Source organism: Hemicordylus capensis, chromosome 1 (genome assembly GCF_027244095.1).
Source record: "Hemicordylus capensis ecotype Gifberg chromosome 1, rHemCap1.1.pri, whole genome shotgun sequence".
Classification (NCBI taxonomy): Eukaryota; Metazoa; Chordata; class Lepidosauria; order Squamata; family Cordylidae; genus Hemicordylus; species Hemicordylus capensis.
The window spans coordinates 166592654-166614554 of record NC_069657.1 but is presented as its reverse complement, the minus strand read 5'-3'; the positions used below and the strand labels follow the sequence as shown (position 1 = coordinate 166614554).

At 42.8% G+C, this 21901-nt stretch overlaps 1 protein-coding gene across 3 annotated transcripts in view; it reads left to right on the top strand.

Annotated features, from left to right (window-relative positions):
- Window positions 1-21901, top strand: part of DPP10 (dipeptidyl peptidase like 10) — a 992794-nt gene that overhangs the window by 612616 nt on the left and 358277 nt on the right. For all 3 annotated transcript variants that reach the window (XM_053254262.1, XM_053254254.1, XM_053254272.1), the window contains exons 2-3: window positions 2598-2712; window positions 15112-15207. In XM_053254262.1, coding sequence (XP_053110237.1) covers window positions 2598-2712; window positions 15112-15207 — 211 coding nt within the window. The remainder of the gene's footprint in view (window positions 1-2597; window positions 2713-15111; window positions 15208-21901) is intronic.

Below are 21901 nucleotides of genomic sequence, written 5' to 3'. Positions count from 1 at the left end.
GGGCAACTGTGCCTCCATTGGCTGGGGGGAGGAGGGAGGGGGGAAACAAAAGGTGGAAATTTCAAAATGTAAAGGACTGGAAGACAGAGAGAGCCCTCATAGCAGGGCTGCACAACTCAAATGCCCTAGTGGGCCAGAACCATCAACAACCTTTCATGCAGGGGCCAAGGTCAATTTTTTTTGCACATTATTACATTAAAATAAAAATATTATTAGTTACTTGTGGATCTATTCCCCCTGTCAATGGACCCTAGAATAGTGACCAGAAAATAGGTCCTGTACCTGCTCAGTCAGTGGGGCCCCTGGAGTGCAAGCCAGCCCAAAATAAATGCCAGTCCCCTCCTCTCTCTAAACTGCTGTTGTTTTCAGGCTGCACTTCTAGGCGTGCTTACATGGGAGTAAACCTCACTGGGTACACCATGGTACATATTTCTGAGAAAACATGCATAGGATGGCTCTATAAGGCAGTTTCCAGCTCCTGTGTTGCTGCAGGATACCAGGGGGCCAGTAAAATAGTCCTTGCGGGCCAAATCCGGCCCCCGGGCCTTATGTTGTGCAGGCCTGCCTTATAGTGTGTCTCTCTTGAAGAGTATACATCAGGAGAGGAGGAAGGTTGGTTTGCTTTTGTAGTTTTCTTTTCTCAGCACAGAGTATAATATGTTGTGCCATTTCTGCTATAACTGTCTGGTTTTGCTAGATTTCATTTTGACAAAGACAAAACTTGGGTGCCTACCTTCCTTGAGTTGTGGTTTGTTTTGTTTGTGAGATAGTGTTGTGGCAGTGCTCTCTCTCTCTCTCTCTCTCTCTCTGATTGCTGTGATGAGCTCCATGTCTTTCCTTGAGACTAACATGCTTCATTCACTACTATGCTCTGCAACTTGTGATGCAAGGTGTACTCAGTCAAAAAAATTGGCTGAAGTGTCTCTAGTTGAGCTTATGGTTATGCATGCTGCTAAGTAAGGGTGCTGCTATGGCAGCTGTTGTAATGCTAGGAACTAATGTAAGGAGCCATAATGGTCGGTTAGAGTCCAACCTATGCCAGTGATGTCACTGCAATGCAGGCACTGCAATACAGGCATTGTTTCTGGCAGTTAATTCTGGGTCAGTGATTTTTTTTTTTTTTTTTTTTTGGCCATTTTTGGACAGTTTTCGAAATGTGTGTTCTGTGTTGTGAGGGACAGATTTCTTTTTACTATGTGCTTCTCCAGTATTTTTCAAGGCTTCAAAATTGCAATGCAAAACCTGTGTGCACTTTGTGGGTACAGCTTGTTCTGGCTATAGGGAACAATGGAGAAACGTGAAACACACCCTTTTGTTCCCCATGGGTAGCACCTAGGGACACCAAAGTGGTTTGTGTGGTAGGACATTACTCATCAGGATCCTATAAGGTTTGGGAGAAAGGTTAAACATTTGCTTAAAATTGCCCACTTGCCCATTTCTTGTGTGGGTTGGTTGGTAGCTAGCACCCATCATACCTACTACCTAACCCATCATGCCTACTAGGAGCTACCCATGGGGAACAATGGGATGTTTTGAGTTTCCCCATTGTTCCTTATGGCTGAAACATTCAAAACATTTCAGGTTGTTTTGTCAAAACAGCGGGATTGACCGCTGATTTTGATAAAATATTTCAGCCATTTGTGTTTCATTTCAAGCTAGAAACAGAATGCAAAATCTGTTTCATGCACATCCCTACTGTGCCTTATAGTATATATCATCATTTTAACTGACAGTTCAGTCTCAAAGACAATGGACATGTATTGTATGACTCAACCCTGAGATTCTTGTGGTCTTTGAAAGTGTTATCTATTCAAGCATGAACTTGCTTTTCTGGGTTTTTTTGGTGAACTAAATGTGCATTAAATAAAAGGAGAAAGGGTTTTCATGTGTCTGGACATATTAATTCTGTCTATAAAACAATTTAAATTACCATTTGCCTGCTGTGGATAGGAGTAGGGGGTACACATATATCCTAAGGGAGAATAGGTGCTTAAATATGCTGGAATTTCTAGAGCATTTGTTTAATGCTGCTGCAGTGTAATGTTGATTTTTATGAGTAATAGGGGAGCGGTTTATAAACATATTACTATGCACAGAAAGAAATGTTATTCAGTTTAAAATGGAATATTCAGAGCCTCTGGCAGTTTTGTAAATGTTTTTGATTCCAAATAGGAAGTTTGACATTGCACATTAAAAAGCATGTGTATTTAAACCTTTATTGCCCATGCCACTTTAGGTGGAATTAAAGTAAATTGCTATGTTTTATTTCCTAATTATCTTGCAAAATGCCAGTTCATGATGTTCTGATGTTTATCTTCAGTTCATTAAAACTCCAATTATATTTGGACAGCAACTATAAGTTCAGTTTGATTATGAGTTAGGGGTGTGTGTGCAAGAAAAAAGTGATCTGTATTTTTTTTTTAAGATGATGGAATCACACTTCTTTAAATAATTAAACAAACTGTAGAGAAGGTAGGTCTGATAATCAACCTACTGTGACTGTAACTATGCATAAAAGAACTTATTTTATTGATAACGTGTTATAAATAGTATTTGCAATTACAGAACAATTTCATTTTTTTTCTAAATCCTAACAGGAACTTGGAAGCAACAGCTCACCACAGAGGAACTGGAAGGGAATAGCTATTGCACTGTTGGTGATTCTAGTCGTATGTTCACTGATCACAATGTCTGTAATTCTTTTAACTCCAGGTAGGAGTGAGTATGTGTGTGTGTGTGTTTGTTTTTGTTTGTTTTAATATGAACAGATATATATGTTTTTATGACATATAGCTGTGCACGGGGAGTGGGTGGGTGGGGAAGTTTTGTTGTAAACGATCTGGAGACATGAGTTTGGGGCGGTATACAAATATAATAAATAAATATTTGATCAGATTCTGAGCTGATTCAAGCAATTATTGTACAGTTTATATGAAACAAATGGTAGTACATCTCAGATTGGTCTGATGCATCATATTGGGATCAATGCATTAGCCCAAAGGAAATTATAAGAAACCAAGGATTGTAACTTTTTGTTTGAAGTCATAATGGGATGAGGAGATGCACATCCCCTTACTTTTTAGCTTTATTTGGACACACAGAGATATGGTGGTCCCTTCTGAGAAAAGTATGCCACCCCAGGGGCATAGCTAGGGGACAGCAGGCCCATGTTCACCCTCTCCACAGCGGCCCCTCTGAGTGAGGGATATAATGAAGGGAATAGGGAAAAGTAGAGCTGGGGGGGCCCTCAGGATCAGGGAGCCCTTCAGGAGCTGGGCCCCCCGGGTTCTTTGACCCCATCTGCTCAATTATAGCTACACCCCTCTGCCTCCCAAGTTGCAGACAGGTAATAGGAAGCACTGTGCATTTGCACAAGGGGGAAGGGGATAACATTGCATTTGCACAAGGGGGAAATGGATGACCAGAAGGGAAAGGAAATTTGCACAAGGGGGAAGGGGATGCACAAGTAGGATTTGTACAAGGGGGGATGGGATAACAGTGTATTTGCACAAGGGGAAGGGGATGACAAGAAGAGGGGAAATTTTCACCAATCACCCTTTTCTCCTTCTGCTCCTGATGCCACCTGAAAATATGTTCCTAAGGTTTTGGCGGACATTCAGGAACATATTATCAGATGCATCAGGACCTACTAAGGAAAAGGAAGGGATAGCTAAAAACTGCCCCTTTACTATTGTGCAATTGCAATATTTGTGTCTCACTGTGACCGGAAGGGAATGCGGACACAGAGGAACCAATTATATCATGTTTTCACCAGTTGTTAGCATGAATGGTCAGCTAGAACTGAATGGCCAACTTAGGTGGTTAACTAGAGCTATCAATTAGAGAACCTTTTTCCTTCCGACCCCACATTATTTTCATTTATTTAACATTATCCCATTCCAAGACAGCTTAAAAAAGATATAAAGTTGTTGGGCTTTTTTTGGTCACGCCAGGGGGTGGGGATACACTGGTGGGGTGGGGGGGAGCTGTACTATTTGCCAAAACTCTTATCTGATGGAAAATGCATTGCAGCAGTCTAATTTACAAATTTTGTGTCAGAATAGATGTAATACAAAATTGACATTTTGTGTCAGAACAGATCTGATACAAAATTGCCCAATGTGTCCATATAATTGGATACAGTAATTGTTCCAATTCGGTGCACAGCCCTATTTTCTACCATATGTTTTTTTTAACTCAGTGCTGTTCAAGATATGCAAAAGAGAAACTTGATGATTAAAGGCAACCATGTAGAACATAGTTTGAAGTCCGGAAAACAATTGTATCATCTTCTCTGAGTGTATATAAGTCAAAATGAAGGCCACTTCTTGGTTTTGAGGGCAGCAGCTGACAAGGAATGAGAAGGATAAAGGCTTAACTCAACCGCAGAGTTATTTCACATCTTTAGTAGTGTTATATTCATTAAGCAAGGTTGCTTATATTCATTAAGCAAGGTTGACTCAGCCTTCCATCCTTCCGAGGTCGGTAAAATGAGTACCCAGAATGTTGGGGGCAAGATGCTAAAATCATTGTAAACCGCTTAGAGAGCTTCGGCTATAGAGCGGTATATAAATGTAAGTGCTATTGCTATTGCTATTGCTAAGCAGGAGACAAAAGTGGGATTGAAAGTTTCCTCACTGATTCCCTGTACTTGAGGATCAGTGCATGGGCTGATGTATGTTATATGTTATTGTGCATTCATTTGGAGTGGATACTATGCAATTAGCATTGTTGTAGACAAGCGCAAGAAATGGAATACTAAAAAGTGTTGTTTTTCCAGTTATCTCCAAATAGATGTAAAAGTCGTGCACATGCCCAACATACCTGGCGGGGTGGAGGGATGGCGTAGATGCATGTGCAGAGGTCACACAAATAGCCTCCACACATGCACAGAAGTTGGAACTGGGCTATGCTGGAATCCCGGTCCCGGTTCATAGGAGCCACACTGCCACCACCAATGCCATGACATTGCCGTACCAGACAGCCAACTATGAGGTACCCTCTCACCACCCCATTAGGAGTTCTTTTTGGCAAGCATGGTTTCCCCCTTTGCTTGTAAAGGGGAATCCTCACTGGATTCCCCTTCATAAGCTTGCTGCCTCGAGCCGAATCAAACTGGTTCTTAACTGGTTTGGCCCAGTTGAACCCTTGGACCAAACTGGGGGCCAGTTCAACTCTAACTGGCTCACAGTCTGGCAGTCCAGTTTGAATTTGGCTTGAATTCAGACTGAACCACCAGAATCAGTTCTGTGGACACCTCTATTGAGGATCACAACTGATTTTGGCTTGTTTGTAATCAAAGTCAGAATTAGCATTCTTCCAACTTTCTCAGGGATGGCATGTAAAGGTTTAATCTTAATTTTACTTGTCATATGAACTCAACCACAGAAAAACAGAACTGTGATTTGACTGAAGGTGAAGCATCTTGGGATCTCTTGGGGAATCTGATGAAAGACTGGCAGATTTTCTGCCTGCTGTTGGAATGTTAGTTAACTTGCAATATGTTCTGCTTGATATCTGCACAATATTACAAAAACAGTATTAAACTCTAGTACTCCTGGAATTTTTAACTAGTCAGGTAAGTGGAGGAAGTACAGTGTAAGCACTGGCCCTATTAAGATCCTAGTTGAGATCATTGCTGCTAAATATTTTAGTGAAAAGGTATATTAAGTGTTAAATCATAAGCAAACCACTTATCTAGTGTGCTGTAGTGTGCTCTGCTTTAAGTGTGTGTGTGTGTGAGAGAGAGAGAGAGAGAGAGAGAGAGCGAGAGAGAGAGAGACCCTCTGTGGTTTGCTCCCATTCCTCCCCCTGCACTCCCAGACTATCCTAATTTGGCATCTGGGAGCCTGAATGTGGGGGAGCAACTGGCTGCATGGGCTTCTTCCTTTTCATAAGGGACAGGTATGGCAGCCAATTAGAGATAGAGAGAGGGAGGAGCTTCCTACTCTGAACTCTGGTTCCAAAAGCTGGCAGCCTTTAGATGACATGCCACTGCTTTCCAACTGGAGTTTTCAGCAGCAAAACTGAGGAGGCAGTGCTGGATGGTGCTTCCTGGGACCTGGGGGGAAGCGAGGCAGGGCAGGTGATGAGTGTAGCCACAGTTAGTGAGAGATGCCAATTGTTGGCAGCTGCAAAGGTGGAGTCAGGACTAGGCGCATGCCTTAACAATAATTGGCAAAGTGAAGATTTGTAGCTAATGAGTGGGATCAAAATACACACACACAAGAGATACAGAGAAATATGGAAAACATCTGTTGCTTTATAGTGCTTAACAGGACTTCAGTAGTGTATAGATTTGTATCTAGACAACAGGATAAAACACAAGAAAATACACACACACACACACACACACACACACACACACACAGAGAAGGAACTGTACAAGCCACAAGTAAAGCACAGGCCAGCTACAAAAAGCTACTTAATTGGAGAGTCAATACATTCTGAAGTCACCAGGGCAGCTCTGTCTGCCTGATTATTTCAAAAATGAACACAACTAATAACAACAAGAAAGAACTCTGAGGCAGAGTGATACAGTGGTTAGTATGCTGGACTACACTGGGGAAATGCAAGTTTAAATCTTCATTTAGTCATGAAACTCACTGGGTGACTCTGGGACAGTCACATCTCTCGGCATAACCTTCCTCATAGGTCTGTTGGGAGGATAAATGTAACCATGTGCACCACTCTGGGCTTCTTGGAGGAAGCACAGGTTATAGATGCAAAAGTAAATAAATCTATATAAGCCACAGGTAAAGCAGAGACCAGCTACAAAAGCAGAGAACAAATGTATTCTGAAGTTACAAGGGCAGCTCTATCTGCCTATTAAAAAAATGCAAACATATTTAATAGGAAAATTACAGGTTTTTCAATACTTGCTGCAGCTACAATCCATTTCCTGTAACTTGGAGGACACCATGCGAAGCAAAGGCACACGAGGGACACCCTCACCATACTCCATGCCTGCTGAACAGCTGGGTGCCACTCTGCACACCTTGGGTGCCCGTCACTTAGCCTGGATGCCCATCCTAGCAAGCAACAAATGGTTTTTTAAAAAATAGAAATCACTTCCTTAATACTTGCCCAATGAACCATAACTGCCAGTGGACATATTAATTAGGGCTGTGTGAACTGGTACAAGGTTGAGCCAGTCTGCTCCATATATATACACACCTAGTGGTGTTTACAACATTTTGGTACCATCACTCACCCTATGTAAACACTGGGGCCAGGCTGCAGGTATGGAAGAAGCACAGGCAAGGAGACAGTGAAGCAGACAGAGAAATGGCTACAGAAGACAGAGAAGGTCAAATGGCCGACAAATATTTTTAGGTATGGTTGACAAATATTTTTAGGTATTTTCAGTTGGGTGCTGCCCAGTCTGCCCTCAGGTAAGAGCCACCACTATGAGGAGGAACCAAGGGTGCCAATTTGGGTTTGTGGCTCTCCCTGCCACACACACCAGCCTTCCACCACATTTGACATTGAGCCACAGGGAAGGAGCACCCGCACTGAGCATTGTAGCTACTCTAATGTAAGCAGCTACTCATAGCATGGGGGCATCCTAGGATGCAGGAGGGGGACGTCCTCCTAAACTCCCAGCTCTTGCCTTTGGCAAGAACAACAGCTGCTCATTTTCCAGGGACAGCAGGTGAGCTCATGACTTCCCTGCAGCCCATAAAATTAGAGGCCAAAGGTCATGTTCACAACCTGACTATCTGCATTTTAACTATACATGTAAAAGAAAGAAAAATATCTATGAGTTAGTTAAAGAACTAGGATGTTATATTGTCAATAAATAATTCAATATAATGTTGAATAGAGACAGAAAAGAAACGTGTGGAATGTGAGAATAAACATCAAGGACGAATGAACAGACTTCACTAAGAGGCAAAACACATAAAGTATGCATATGCATTCATAAGACTTGAAATGAAAATTTTCCCCAGCTGAAAATTCAGAAAGTTTACACGGTGAGGAAAAACCCAAAAACCCTTTCCTTGTAATATGTAAGTTTAGCATTGTGAAGGTGAGAACAAATCTATTGAAATGTTACCAGAATGTAGCACCATATATGTGTTGGGATTTAGTACTAAAGATCAGAGGTTGGATAATATTGTGATGTGATTTTCCAGTGCATACAATATGCAGACAAAAATGTCTTTTTCAAGTGGGCTGTCAGTGCAATGCTAAATATGGTAAAACATTTTTTTCAGAAACAACTTACCTTGACAAGTGGGTTGCAGTTAGGAGCCTTTTTAGAATCTTGAACAGAACAGCTATGTTTTCCCTGGTTTTCTTCCTCTCTCAAGTTTAAACAGTTTTTCAAACATTCCAAAATGATTTTTTTTAGGGTTGGAAGAAGTTCAGTATGATTTAATGTTTAGTGGTTGGCAAATTAATTTGAAATATACAGAATACTATATTCCCGATAGATCTGTTAAGTTGGAGGGTTCCTTATAGGCCATCTAGTCCAACCTTCTGCTCAGTGTAAGAAATATAAAGATAGATCATCCCCAACAAATGGCTTTTGCTTAAGGCCCTCCAGTGACAAAGAGCCATAAACGCTGTCATTGCTCCCATTGTTAAACTGCTCTTACCATCAATACATTTCTTCAAATGATAGAATTACAGAAAGGCTATTAAGATGCACATAAAATGTTGCAAAAATCTATTAAAAAATAATATATCCGTGATGTTAATGCTTTCTGGGATGCAAACCAAAAAAGGTAGAGCACCACTAATGAGAAAGAGGAACCCAATGGTGTCATGTGACAGCACTGAAGCAGGGGCGTATCTAGGGTGGGGCAGGCAGGGCACGTGCCCTGGGCGCCACTTGATGGGGGCGTGCCATTTTTAAAATTTGATTTTTTAAAAAATTGTGCCCCAAAACAAAATGGCCATTGTGCATGCTCAAATGGCCTCTGTGAGGCCCTAGGCCATGCCAGGCCTCGCATAGTCAATTTGAGCATGCACAATGGCCATTTTGTTTTCAGCGGCCATTTTTAAAAAAAAATATTTTAGAAAATGGCCACCACACATGCTCAAACGGTCCCTGAGAGTCCCTAGAGGCCAGTGGGGGGAGGGGGAACTTTTGCAGACCCCCCACACATGGCCTTTAGGAAGCCCCCCCCAAGGGGCTACAGAGGTGTGTGTGTGTGTGTGTGTGTGTGTGTGTGTGTGTATATCACTGAACACATATTTAGTTTGGCACTATGTACAGAGAATCAGTGCTTGTGGATAGGGATGAGTCTGAACCGGTCCGGCGGCCATTCTAAGGAATGGCCAAACTGCCGGACCGGTTCGGCCCTTGCTGGTCCGGGTCCGGGTGGGGGGTATAACTTTAAGGGCGGGAGGGCTTTCTTACCCCTCCCGCCTCTTCACCCCCTCCAGCGCCCGTATTTAACCAAATAACGGGGCGCTGGAAACCAGCCGCCCCCGCCGCTGCCGCCCCCCCCCGCAGATTCACATAGAAAGGTGCCCATACCCCTGCCGCCGCCGTCGCCCGCCCGCCCGCCCGCCCTCCCTCCCAGCTGCCCGCCCGCCCGCCCAAGTCCTTACCCAAAGCTGCAGGGAGTAAACGAGAGGAGCTCCCAGACAGAGCTCCTCTCGTTAGAAAGGCCTGATGCAGAATGAAGGCGCTTTGTGCGCGCCGCAAAGGACGCTGGAGGCCCGGTCTACCCGCCGGGAAAGGGCCGGGTAGACCGGGCCTCCGATCGCCGGAGGCCCGGTCTACCCGGCCCTTTCCCGGCGGGTAGACCGGGCCTCCAGCGTCCTTTGTGGCGCGCACATGCGCGCGCGCGCGCAAAGCGCCTTCATTCTGCATCAGGCCTTTTTAACGAGAGGAGCTCTGTCCGGGAGCTCCTCTCGTTTACTCCCTGCAGCTTTGGGTAAGGACTTGGGCGGGCGGGCAGCTGGGAGGGAGGGAGGGCGGGCGATGGTGGCGGCAGGGGTATGGGCACCTTTCTATGTGAATCTGCTGGGGGGGGCGGCGGGGGGGGCGGCTGGTTTCCAGCGCCCCGTTATTTGGTTAAATACGGGCGCTGGAGGGGGTGAAGAGGCGGGAGGGGTAAGAAAGCCCTCCCGCCCTAAAAGAAAGGGCCCCCCTTCGGTGCCGGTCCGGACTGGTCCGGACCGTTCACATCTCTACTTGTGGATACTGAGCTGAAGCTTATTAAGTAAGGATTGTATTCATTTGCTCTTACTTTGCTTCTTGTGATAAGTGAGTTAAATGTGATGTCTTAATAATATGGCGATTAATTGTGAGTTTTTCTTTGAATCAGTGTGAAATCCTTAGTATTAAGGCCCACTGGGAGTTTCTTGCTCTCTTTCTCTCATTTTAACTGTCTTTCTGAAATACTAGAATATATTCCAAGCAGTGACACAGTTTACTCTGCATATCCTTTAATTATTTTCAGAGTATCTGGGGAAAGTCAAATTCTCCATTTATTTTTAAAACTTATGTAACAGTGATGCTACAATGCATAGTAGAGAATTAGACAGGCACTTCTGTTTAGTTTTCCAAGGACACCTCCACATAGTATTTGGGTATTTCATGAGCCCCAGCATACTGAAATTTGTAGTTTTCCAGCATTTTTTGGTCTGGCTACATCCACTGCTAAATAGTTTTTTGAAAGATTAAAAGATTAACGAGCTTGATATTATGGTAAAGTTATCTGAAAGATGGATGTCAGATGCTTGGACAGGTGGCGCAATTTCAGTGCTTGCCCTAGGCGCTATTTTCCCTAGATACACCTCTGCACTGAAAGCACACAGACTGCTATTTGAGAACACATCTAGTAATGCCACACTAAAGGTAAAAGGTAAAGTGTGCCATCAAGTCGGTGTCAACTCCTGGTGACCACAGAGCCCTGTGGTTGTCTTTTCATAGAATACAAGAGGGGTTTACCATTGCCATCTCGTGCACAGTATGAGATGATGCCTTTCAGCATCTTCCTATGTCGCTGCTGCCCAATATAGGTGTTTCCCATCGTCTGGGAAACATACCAATGGAGATTCAAACCGGCAACCTCTGGCTTGCTAGTCAAGTCATTTCCCTGCTTTGCCGTGCCACACTAGTAATAGCATAATTCAGAGGCACAAAGTTGAGAAATTCAGATGGAAAGAGTTTAATTTGCAATATAATTTGACAACAGAAGAGTAGCTAAAAAATCTCATGACTTGTGAACAGGAGAGCTGGAGAAACATCTAAAGATAAAAGTTCTGTTCTGCTCAATAAAGCTCTTAGAAAATATATTTGAAATGCTACTTCCAATGTTTTGTTAGAAACTAAATTATTAAAAAGCAATAATTGCATTTTTAAGATGCAGAACTGTACCAGTGCATCTTTTGAGATTAGACGGTGGACTGCCTTAAAGACGGGCTAATATTGATGAGCATGATAGCTTTGATAAAGATAGGCAGAGAGATCAATGCACCAAGTATTTAAAGGTACTGATTAAGTGACATTGGCAAAATAGGGAAAAGCCCTTTCTTGAGCAACTTGATTCCCCTTAACAGTATCACCAGATTCCCCTTTACAAGCATAGTCCTCAAACTGAGTTGACCCAGTTGGTCCAATCAAACTGAACCAGTGGTCGGTCTGACTGGACCAGCTTGAATTCAGTTCAAATTCAAACTGAATCTCAATAAATGGTTCCACTCACTCTGTGTGTGTGTGTGTGTGTGTGTGTGTGTGTGTGTGTGTGTAGACAGAGATAGAGATATAGAGGGTTAGTAGGAAGTAGATTTTAAGACATCTTTTATTTATTAGCCATAGCTAGAGGTTTTTTTGCCTTAACCATGTTAGGACAAAACATGTCCTTCATATTCATTCATTCATTCTATTTCTATACCGCCCTTCCAAAAATGGCTCAGGGTGGTTTACACAGAGAAATAATAAATAAATAAAATGGGTCCCTGTCCCCAAAGCGCTCACAAAATACAAAAATAAACATAAGATAGACACCAGCAACAGTCACTGGAAGTCCTGTGCTCGGGGTGGAAAGGGCCAGTTACTCCACCCCTGCTAAATAAAGAGAATAGCCACGTTACATAAAGACTTCATATGTAACAGCAGAAAGTAAGTACAGGGCAGCTGCCAGTTCCTGCTGAGTGTGTCCTTAGGGAAATGTAAATACTGAAGAAAAAAGTTAATTTGAAAACAAAATTCAATGAGCTTCAGATAGGATACTTTATTTCAGATTAAGATACTTCAAGATTATTACTAGGTACAATTTATGATAATAATTTATTTTATTAATAATCTATAAATTTATTAATTTATTGTGATGCAAATTTGAAGATTGATAGAAACCAATTTACCACCTAAGAATGAAAGCCAATGTACACATAAGGAGTAAGTCCCATTGAACAAATGAAGCATACTTTGAAGTAGATATGCCAAGAACCAGTTCTTTGCATAACTATGCCTGTTATATAAAAACTAGCTGGGCCAGGAGCAGCATATTCGAGTGGATTCATGGTGTCTCATTGAAAATCTCATTTGCTATCATAGAATCCACACTCAATACCTCAGAAACAAGAGAACCCTGTACCCCATGGGTTAGAAACCCATGGGGGTGGTTGACACCCTATGTGCACTACACCACCACTCGCTCTGGGCCACCCCAGCACCCCCCAAGTGCACTTATGGGGCTGCTGAAAGCTCCATTATAACTTATTATGAGGAAAAACCTTAAAGACGCGTAAACGTCAACAATTAACCAAAAATCAGCCCTCTGCCCAAATCCTTTGAAAAAATTCAGGTAGCTTCCTTGCCCACCCTAGGAACTACCACCCACCACACTCCACTCTATGACACCCCTTTCCCCCCGAAGTGAAGCTATACATTTGCTGCAATCCTAATTATTCTCTATGAGGAATTCAAAAATACTTTAACAATTCACCAATAATTAGAGGAGTGTCCAATTGCTTTGGGGTTTTGTGAGTGGTAGGCACCCCTGTCTGTCTGCCACCCACCCCGCCTTTGTGCCCCTAGGTGCTCCACAATAGGGGATATGGGCTGGTTCTTGTCCCATTATACTCTATGAGAAAAATAATTAAAAATATTTCAAATATTCATAAAAAATCTTAGTACTGTCTGATTGCTTCAGGGTTTGCATGGTTGTTGGCACCCATGGGTGCTCCACAATAAGGAATAATGGCCTGGTTCGAGTCCCATTATATCCTATGAGAAAAAAATAAAAATATTTTTCAAAAATTCATTAAAAAATCGTACAAGTGTCCGATTGCTTTGGGGTTTGGGTGACAGGTACCCCTGGGTGCCAGCTACCATACTACCAATTTTTAGGTTCCAAAACAATCCAAACCGGTCCAAACCGGTTCGGATTGGAACCGAACCAGGGGGTGGTTCGGACAAAACCAAAACCGAACCACCCCCTCCTGGTTCAGACCCGGTTCAGATCCGAACCAAACCGGGCGAACCGGTTTTGTGCACATCCCTACCGCCTCCTGCTCTCGGCTGGCCAGCCCACTTCTTTTCTTCCCTCCTTCTTCACCCCCCTGGCTTTCAGGCTGGCTGGAAAGCAGGGCCGCCACCTCCTCCTGCCCGCCCAACTCCCGGCAGTGGCTGCCTCCTCCCACCAGCTGGGCCACCACTGCCTCCTGCTCTCGGCCACCACTGCCACCTCCTGCTGCTCCTGGCGGCTGCCATCCCTATTTTCTCCCCCATCCCTGTCGCTAGTCCTGCAGCTCCTTGTGAACTCTCGCTAGAGCTGCCACACATGAGATTAGCATTTAAGAGAATTAAATATATAGAAGATGTCCTGATAATAAAAGTGAACATTTTCAACCTATTTGTGAATTTTATTTCATGTAATATTCAAAGATGAGGAACTGTGGTTTGGGGTTGTTTTTTTAAAGGAAGCTTTACAATTTACAACTTGCAATTTACAATTGTATAACATACAATTAGAAGTCATACATTGATAGCACCTAAATAGCACCTTACAAAAGTTGATCTTCACCATTCTGATACATTATCTATTGAAAATCAACAAAGAAATGATTGTACATTAATATGCTGTTTTATACAGAATGAAATTGTACAATAGTTTCAACTGAAAGCTTAAGCACCAAAAAAAGCAACTATTTGAAGGCCCTGATTTCATATAAAAATACTAGTGAAATGGGTTTGCAGTTTGCCAGCATTCCTCCTGCACCTCAAAATGACTATGCACTCTCCCATCACTCGTTGCTAGTTGATGTACAACAGAGTTTATGTGTTTAGAAAAATGTATTTCTATCCCCAGCACTTAAGCTTTATTCGATTTCTTCCTCAGTTTTCATGCATATTCAACATGGATTGAAATGCAGTGAACTAAAAAAATAGAGCTTTTTGTTGCTTCATAATTCAGTCTGGACTTTCTTTCTTGAAAAGTACCTGAGAAAACTGCCAAGGATTGTCTGAAGCTATCATTCCCTATGCTATTTCAATGGGAGAGCTTATCTACATTTTCCAAGAAATCAGTTTCCCCAATATTTTCGATTTTTCTGTAGTCTGGGTGAGGTCTGAAACCTACCTGTAAAATGGCATGTTTCTGTCTTTACTGGTTTGGTCTAGGAATGCTTGGAATAGAGTGACAGTCATTTTAAAATATATTGTAATAATTAAAAGAGCATTGAAAGAGTTTTTGTTCCGTGCCAGAAATTATAGGGATTGAGACTGACACGCTGACTAACAAAGTGTTCATGTCAGTAGGATCAGCAACATGTTTTTGCTCACACAAAGGGCTTCTGGAGCACAGACAGTGTTCAGAATTATTAGCACTCTTGCAAAATAGTGCGAGTATGCGTGGTGTGAGGGCTCCTGCTTTGTCCCCAAATACCCGACTAATGTGCACTTTTTACAAGTCAGGATGTCAGCCTGAATATTGCAGCTGTAACCACTGATACTGAATTACAAAGTTGTGTATATTCTTACTAAGCATGGAAGAAATCCTGTTGGCAGTATGGGACTAATATTGTATACTGAATGTCTGGGGATGTTTTCAGCAAACAAGACTGCATCTTTGTTTTTTTCTTTTATAAATTTGATGTTCAAATAAATTTCATAAATTTGATGTTCAAATTTTGTTTTTGCTTTAGATGAACTGTCAAATTCATCAGAAACAAGATTGTCTTTAGAAGATCTGTTCAGAAGAGAGTTTATAGTTCACAATCCAGAAGCCAAATGGATTAATGGTATGTTGTGCATTTTGTTATGCATTTTGAATAGAAGGCTTTGGAAACTGGGATAAATTAGGATAAAACTCAAATGCTATGCTAACAAATCCATTAATTTGGATAGGTTAATTTGATTTCATTAAGTGGGAGTTTCTTTCCATTGCAGTATGTTCTTAAGTGATGAAGACTCATGATAGCTCTGTGATGAAAATTTAGATAACCAAGTTGTAACATTGTAACTGAGGTTGTTATATCTGAATCCACTGAAGCACTTACAGTACATTACTGTTTTGTAGATGTGTCAATGGAAACCTGTCATAATATAAGCCTAATTTAGGTCTAGGAATTAAGAAGGCGGTGATGATTTCTTCCAAAGGGAAGGCATACTTATTATTTCTTGTTTACACAGTCAGACAGGTGTTATTGACTGGTTTGTTTTATCCAGACATCGAGTCCTTCCCAAGGACCTGGCATGGCTGAATTTTATTATCAATATTGTTGTTATTATTATAGATATCATCGCAAAATATAGGCTGTTCCTAGTAAAGTTGCTTTTTGTAATTGGCTGATGGTGATTTCTGTGGCCCCTATGGTGTTGAGCTGCTCTTCAAGGTGTTTTGGAATTGCACCTAGGGCGCCAATTACCACTGGGATTATTTGGGTCTTCTTCTGCCACAGCCTTTCAATTTAAATTTGTAGATTTCAATGGAAACCTATCATAACATAAGCCTAATTTAGATCTAGGAATTAAGAAGGCAGTGATGATTTCTTCCAAAGCGAAGGCATATTTCTTTTTATTTTTCCTCTTCTTCCTCCTCCTCCTCCTCCTCCTCCTCCTCTTCTTCTTCTTCTTCTTATTATTATTGTCAACATTTTATATCCTGCTCTTCCTCCAAAGAGCCCAGAGCGGTGTACTACATACTTCAGTTTCTCCTCACAACAACCCTGTGAAGTAGGTTAGGCTGAGAGAGAAGTGACTGGCCCAGAGTCACCCAGCAAGTATCATGGCTGAATGGGAATTTGAACTCAGGTCTCCCTAGTCCTAGTCCAGCACTCTAACCACTACACAATGCTGGCTCTCACATGAGAGGTCTTACTCATAGCAAAGGTTGCTTCTGAGTATCTGAAGCAAATTGGTGCTGACATGCCAGCATTTTGGGCCAGGTAGGAAATGGATGCTGAGTTTGAGTGGAGAGACAGGTGTCCAGTGTCTAGAATAGCAGGTCTCTTACATAAATTAGTGTACTTGCCAGTAACAAACAGTATGTAGGGGCCTGGAGCACCTTCCTTACGAGGCAAGGCTACAGCATCTGGGACATATTAGTTTGGAAAAGAGGTGACTATGGGAAGATATGATAGAGGTATATAAAATCATGCATGGAGTAGAGAGCGTGGACAGAGAGAAATTTTTCTCCCTCTCTCACAACACACCAGGCATCATCCATGAAACTGAAGGTCAAGAAATTTAGGAGTGACAAAAGGAAGTACTGCTTCACACAGCACATAATTAACATATGGAACTCTCTGCCATAGGATGTGGTGATGGCCACCAGCTTGGATGGCTTTAAATGTGGCTGAGACAAAGTCATAGAGGATAGGTCTATCAATGGCTAGTAGTCTGGTGGCTATAGGCCACCTCCAGCCTCAGAGGAAAGATGCCGCTAAATACCAGTTGCATGAGAGCAATGGCAGACGAGGGGGGAAGCTTTCACCCCCTTCTTGTGAGCTTTTTGAAGGCATATGGTGGGCCACTGTGTGAAACAGGATGCTGGACTAGATGGGCCTTGAGCTTGATTCAGCCGGGCTTTTCTTGTGTTCTTATGTTCTAAGACCACTCATGGAATATGTGGCAATTCATTGGAGCGTTCGGTTTCTGTCATCCCATGATAGCGCTGTGCATATAGCCACGGGTCTTCAAGATTAAACACTCTTACAAGGAAGCAGGTTCCATTGAACACAATGACCCAATTCAGACATAATGGCAAACCTCAGGCAAATGAAGCTGACATAGGTCTTTCTGGTTGGTCACTTTAGGACGTACTTTCAAATTGTGGGTCCAACAGAACCACAGTTTCCCTCAGATTCCCCAGTGTGCTCCCAGACAATTTTGATTTGCCATCTGGGAGACTGCAAAGGTGGCAGAACTGGCTGCACAATCTTCTTCCGATCGATGAAGGAAAGTCTCCAATGGATTTCCATGAAGTATATCTCAGCCAGTGGGATTCCAGGTTCAGGAGAAGCTTCCTCCCTTAACTGTGGTTTGGGCAAGAGGAAACCTATCACACAAACCAAACAACATGATGCAACCTCCAGGACTTTGGTTAGATAAGTGAACTCCACTTGCAACTGAGCATTCAATTGGAGGTTTGCGAAGGGGAGAGAGATCTGAACCATGGTTGTGTCCGAGAACTGTGGTTCTGATAATTTGGATGTCACGAGGGATGAACTTAAGGTGAGTGTGCCTCAGGTTTCCTGTGACGTCCAAAGGTGGCCATTGTATGAATGTGTGAAGCTGCAGTTCTATCACCCAACTGTGGCTCGATTTTTGCCTCCAAACCTGAATTTGAACCCTTCGTTTGTAGTGAGTTTTTCTGCTGAAACCAGAGGTTCCAAGGCACTATTGTATCATCCAAATTCTGCGGCCAGTGTAACTTGGGTTTTGTGAGGAAGTTCCTCCCACTATCCTAAAAAGTTCAGTTCAGAACAGCTCAGAAATGTGTCCATTCCAGGGCAGCCGCGCCTCTCGCTGGCTCTTTCTCAGAGTGAACACTCTGCTTCTGCCATCATCTCACTCCTGTTGCTGCTGCTTAGCAACAGGGATGCTGCATCCCTAGAGTTTCTGCATTTAAAGGGACAGAGCCAGCTCAGAATAAGTTTGCTTTCCCCTGCTTTCTTTTGACCTGACATGTTCCCTAGCAAGAAAAGCCTGAGTGGAAAAGACAGTCAGGAGATATTCTCAAATGTTTCAGTGTTTACGTTAAGGAGACATTAAATCCTACAAAAAGGTAAAGTGTGCTGTTGAGTCAGTGTGGACTCCAGGCAACCACAGAGCCCTGTGGTTGTCTTTGGTAGAATACAGGAGGGGTTTACTATTGCCATCTCCCGGGCAGTATGAGATGATGCCTTTCAGCATCTTCCTATATTGCTGCTGCCCGATATAGGTGCTTCCCATAGTCTGGAAAACATACCAGTGGGGATTCGAACCAGCAACCTCTGGCTTGCTAGTCAAGTCATTTCCCTGCTGCGTCATGTACAAACATACATAAAGAGATTTCTGTACACACACAGCGACTGCCTCTGTGTGAACACACAGCTGTAAGAGCAACAGTAGAGAAGTGCAAGTGATAAGATGACATTTCTGCAGATATACCTGGGAACATTTCCTCCTACCCCAACAGCAGGAAAGACAGCTGTATAATGATGAACAAATACTCCACTTTAAAGTGCAAAAGACTCAGAAGCTGCACCTGGGCACAGCACGAGTTCCACTGAAGCTAATGCAGGGACACTACCACATTAACCCTACCTGTGGCCCCTTTAAGTTTGTGATGTGTGTTAATGGCACTGATAAATTCACAGTGGGCCATGTATGCTGGCATGTGGAAGGAGGCTAGAAACTCCGTGGTTCTGTGGTTGTGTTACTAGATTGCCATAGGAAAAGCAAAGGTTCAGAGAGGTTTTAAGGGCAAAGCCTGTCTTGCTTGACTCCCACACCACTGTCACCTCTACTCACCACGGGAGCTACAGGCAGAGGCAGCAAGGAGAGTGGATTGGTGAGCGGGCAGGTGTTCTGCATTACCCATCTGTCTCTTCACCAGTGCCGCCGCCACCGCAAAGCAGCAGATGGAGGTGGCAGCGACGAGGGATGGCACACATGTACTCTCCATTGCCCAGCTGGCACCCAACCCCCTGCCCTCTGCCTGCCATGGCCAGGAAGGTGAGTGGGTGAGCATGGGGATGCTGGGAGGGAGCAGCCAGGGCAGGAGGGCCCAACATTGGGGATTTACAAGCAGGTTCAGTTCCGAACCAGTTCAACATCAAACTGGTTCAGTTCAATTGTTCGACCCACCTGGTTCATATCATTGATATCAAACCAGACCACACACACACCCCAGCCTGTTCAGGGGGTTCTAAGTAAAGATTTATTTATTTATTTTTAATAAATTTACTCGGCTGTGGGGAGTTTGTGGAGGTACCCCCTCTGACCTCCGCATATGTCCAAATCGGCCAGTTTGGGTGGTCTTCGGCCTGTTCCAGGCTTGCCCTCCATCACAGTGGCCATTTTGGAGGCTGCCTCACATGCCCAATGAGCCTTTTCATGGCTGGGTCACCCCAGTGGCAGTGCCATCGGAGGGGGTGAGTACACTTTTTTAAAAATCATGAACCCCCTGAGCTGAACGGGGCGGGGTGGTGGTGGTGTTGGGTGGTTACAAAACTGAACATGCCCAGTCCAGTTTGTATCTGATCCAGACTTGGAACCAAACCAGGCAACCCGGTTTTGTGCACACCCCTACTCAACAGTCAGGGGCACCCTGGGCACACCCCACCTGGGCACCACCTACACCCACCTGGGCACCCTCCTGGCCATCATTAATTGTGCATATGCATGGCTGTGTAGCTTAGAAATCCCAGGAAAGTCACTGCTATAAGTCATGGCAGGAAGGAGTTAATATTCATTTTCCCTGCCAAGGGTGGGCAATCAGTGCCAAAAAGACAAGATTGCACAGAGCATGCCCTTTCTCACGTCATGACCAATAGTTGCTGGGTGACTGGCACACAGATGCAATGTCCATAGTCTGGCTATGCAAGCGGAATGTAGATTGTTGGGATGGAGCCACAGTGGACTAGAAAGGAGGTAGTATTCTGGCCAGCAACCAGAGGTGTAATGAAACTGGAGTTGCTCAATAATCTGTGGCATGATTCTGGGCTCAGAAATTAACCACAGGTTTGTTTAACTGAGCTTTGGTGCTACATCTGAATGGGGCCAGTGAACGAATACACCATGTCAGGCTATAAGACCTCTTTGAGCTAGTTTACATGTGAGTGTACATCACTTAATGACCCACAACTGAATGGGTGAACAGACTCTATTAAAAGGCATTTTGCTGAGAGAATGTGAAAGGTCTGTCTACTGTGGTGTTTGATCTGTGATGGATCACTCATGAATACAAGTCTTCCTTTGTTGCTACAGTATCAAGTGATGAGCATGATGAATATGTATAGGCAAATGAACTCATGGTCTTCATAAATGAGCTGAGAATTTGCAGGAGGAGGTTAGCATTTCAGCCTTATCTGATGAAGGATGTAAAATATTAAGATAGAGGGTGTTTAATATGTGAGACAGGTTAGTTAATATTTATGTAAATACATGTGTATATACCATAAATATAATTGTATTACTTATCTGAGCTTGAAGTCTTTACATAAAGATGCACAAGCTCCATCACCCTGTCTTTAGAAGATGAGCATTTCCTCTATCATAAATCCAAATGGTACATATCAATACGTGGAAGTGCTAGGGAACTGAAAGAAAATCTGTTTCATATACAATTGTAGAAACATAGGAACATAGGAAACTACCATATACTGAGTCAGACCATTGGTCTATCTTTTGACTGTAGGTGTCATTCATATAAGTTAATGTATCAGTTTAATTTTAAAGCAGGAATTTAAACTGCCAAATATATGACTACCATTGATCTACTATTTGTTCACTGGGTTCCAATCAGTATTGATTTTTGTTCTGGTCAGTACATTCAAGAAATGTATGCCTTTTTTCTTAATCTATGTTTACTTAACCATAAAAACTTGAACAGGAATAACTTGAATGCAGTTAAGAAAGCTGGGAATTACCTTAAGCTGTTTATATATGTGTATTGATTTAGTAGTTCGACATAGTTTTATTGAGAGTTGATGTATGTTATCCCCCACAAAATGGAGAAAACTGGGCCATGAAACAGAATTTTCTTTTTTAAAAAATATGTTAAAAAATCTAAATAAGTATAGGCAGCAGCGATATAGGAAAGATGCTGAAAGGCATTATCTCATACTGCGCGGGAGATGGCAATGGCAAACCCCTCCTGTATTCTACCAAAGACAACCACAGGGCTCTGTGGTTGCCAGGAGTCAACACCGACTCAACGGCACACTTTACCTTTCTAGGCTTTACAGTGGTATTGCTGGGGAAATGCATGTAATTGTGCAAATACAAGATCTTACTGTTTTCATTTAATTTAAGAGAGTTATTTTGTTCTTTTTTAAATAGAACAGTAGGTTTTCAGACTGTTTTTTAAAATGTGTCACAAACATGGTGATCTGGAGGAGCATGCACACCAGAACCTCATGCAAAAGGGAGCTGTCTTTATTCCTTTATTACATAATCTATTCCATCCACTGTACCCCTGGCTGCAAACATCATTTTTGAAGTTTGTGTTATACAAAAACAATCTTTTTTTTACAAAAATGTTACAATCATTTTTTACAATCATTTTGTTTTACAAAATCATTTTTTGAAGTTTTTGTTTTACAATCGGCTTGCAAGTGATGGGTTCTGATATGCTGAAACAGAGATGTTGAGAGTCTGGCTCTGCCTGCACAATCTCTTGAGAGCATGTAAATGGGCTCTCTGGATTGTGGCCTATGTCTTTTATGCCATAATTAAATTCCATCAGATCAGCCACTGTTCCCTAATGTGATTCTGAAAAGAGGTCTA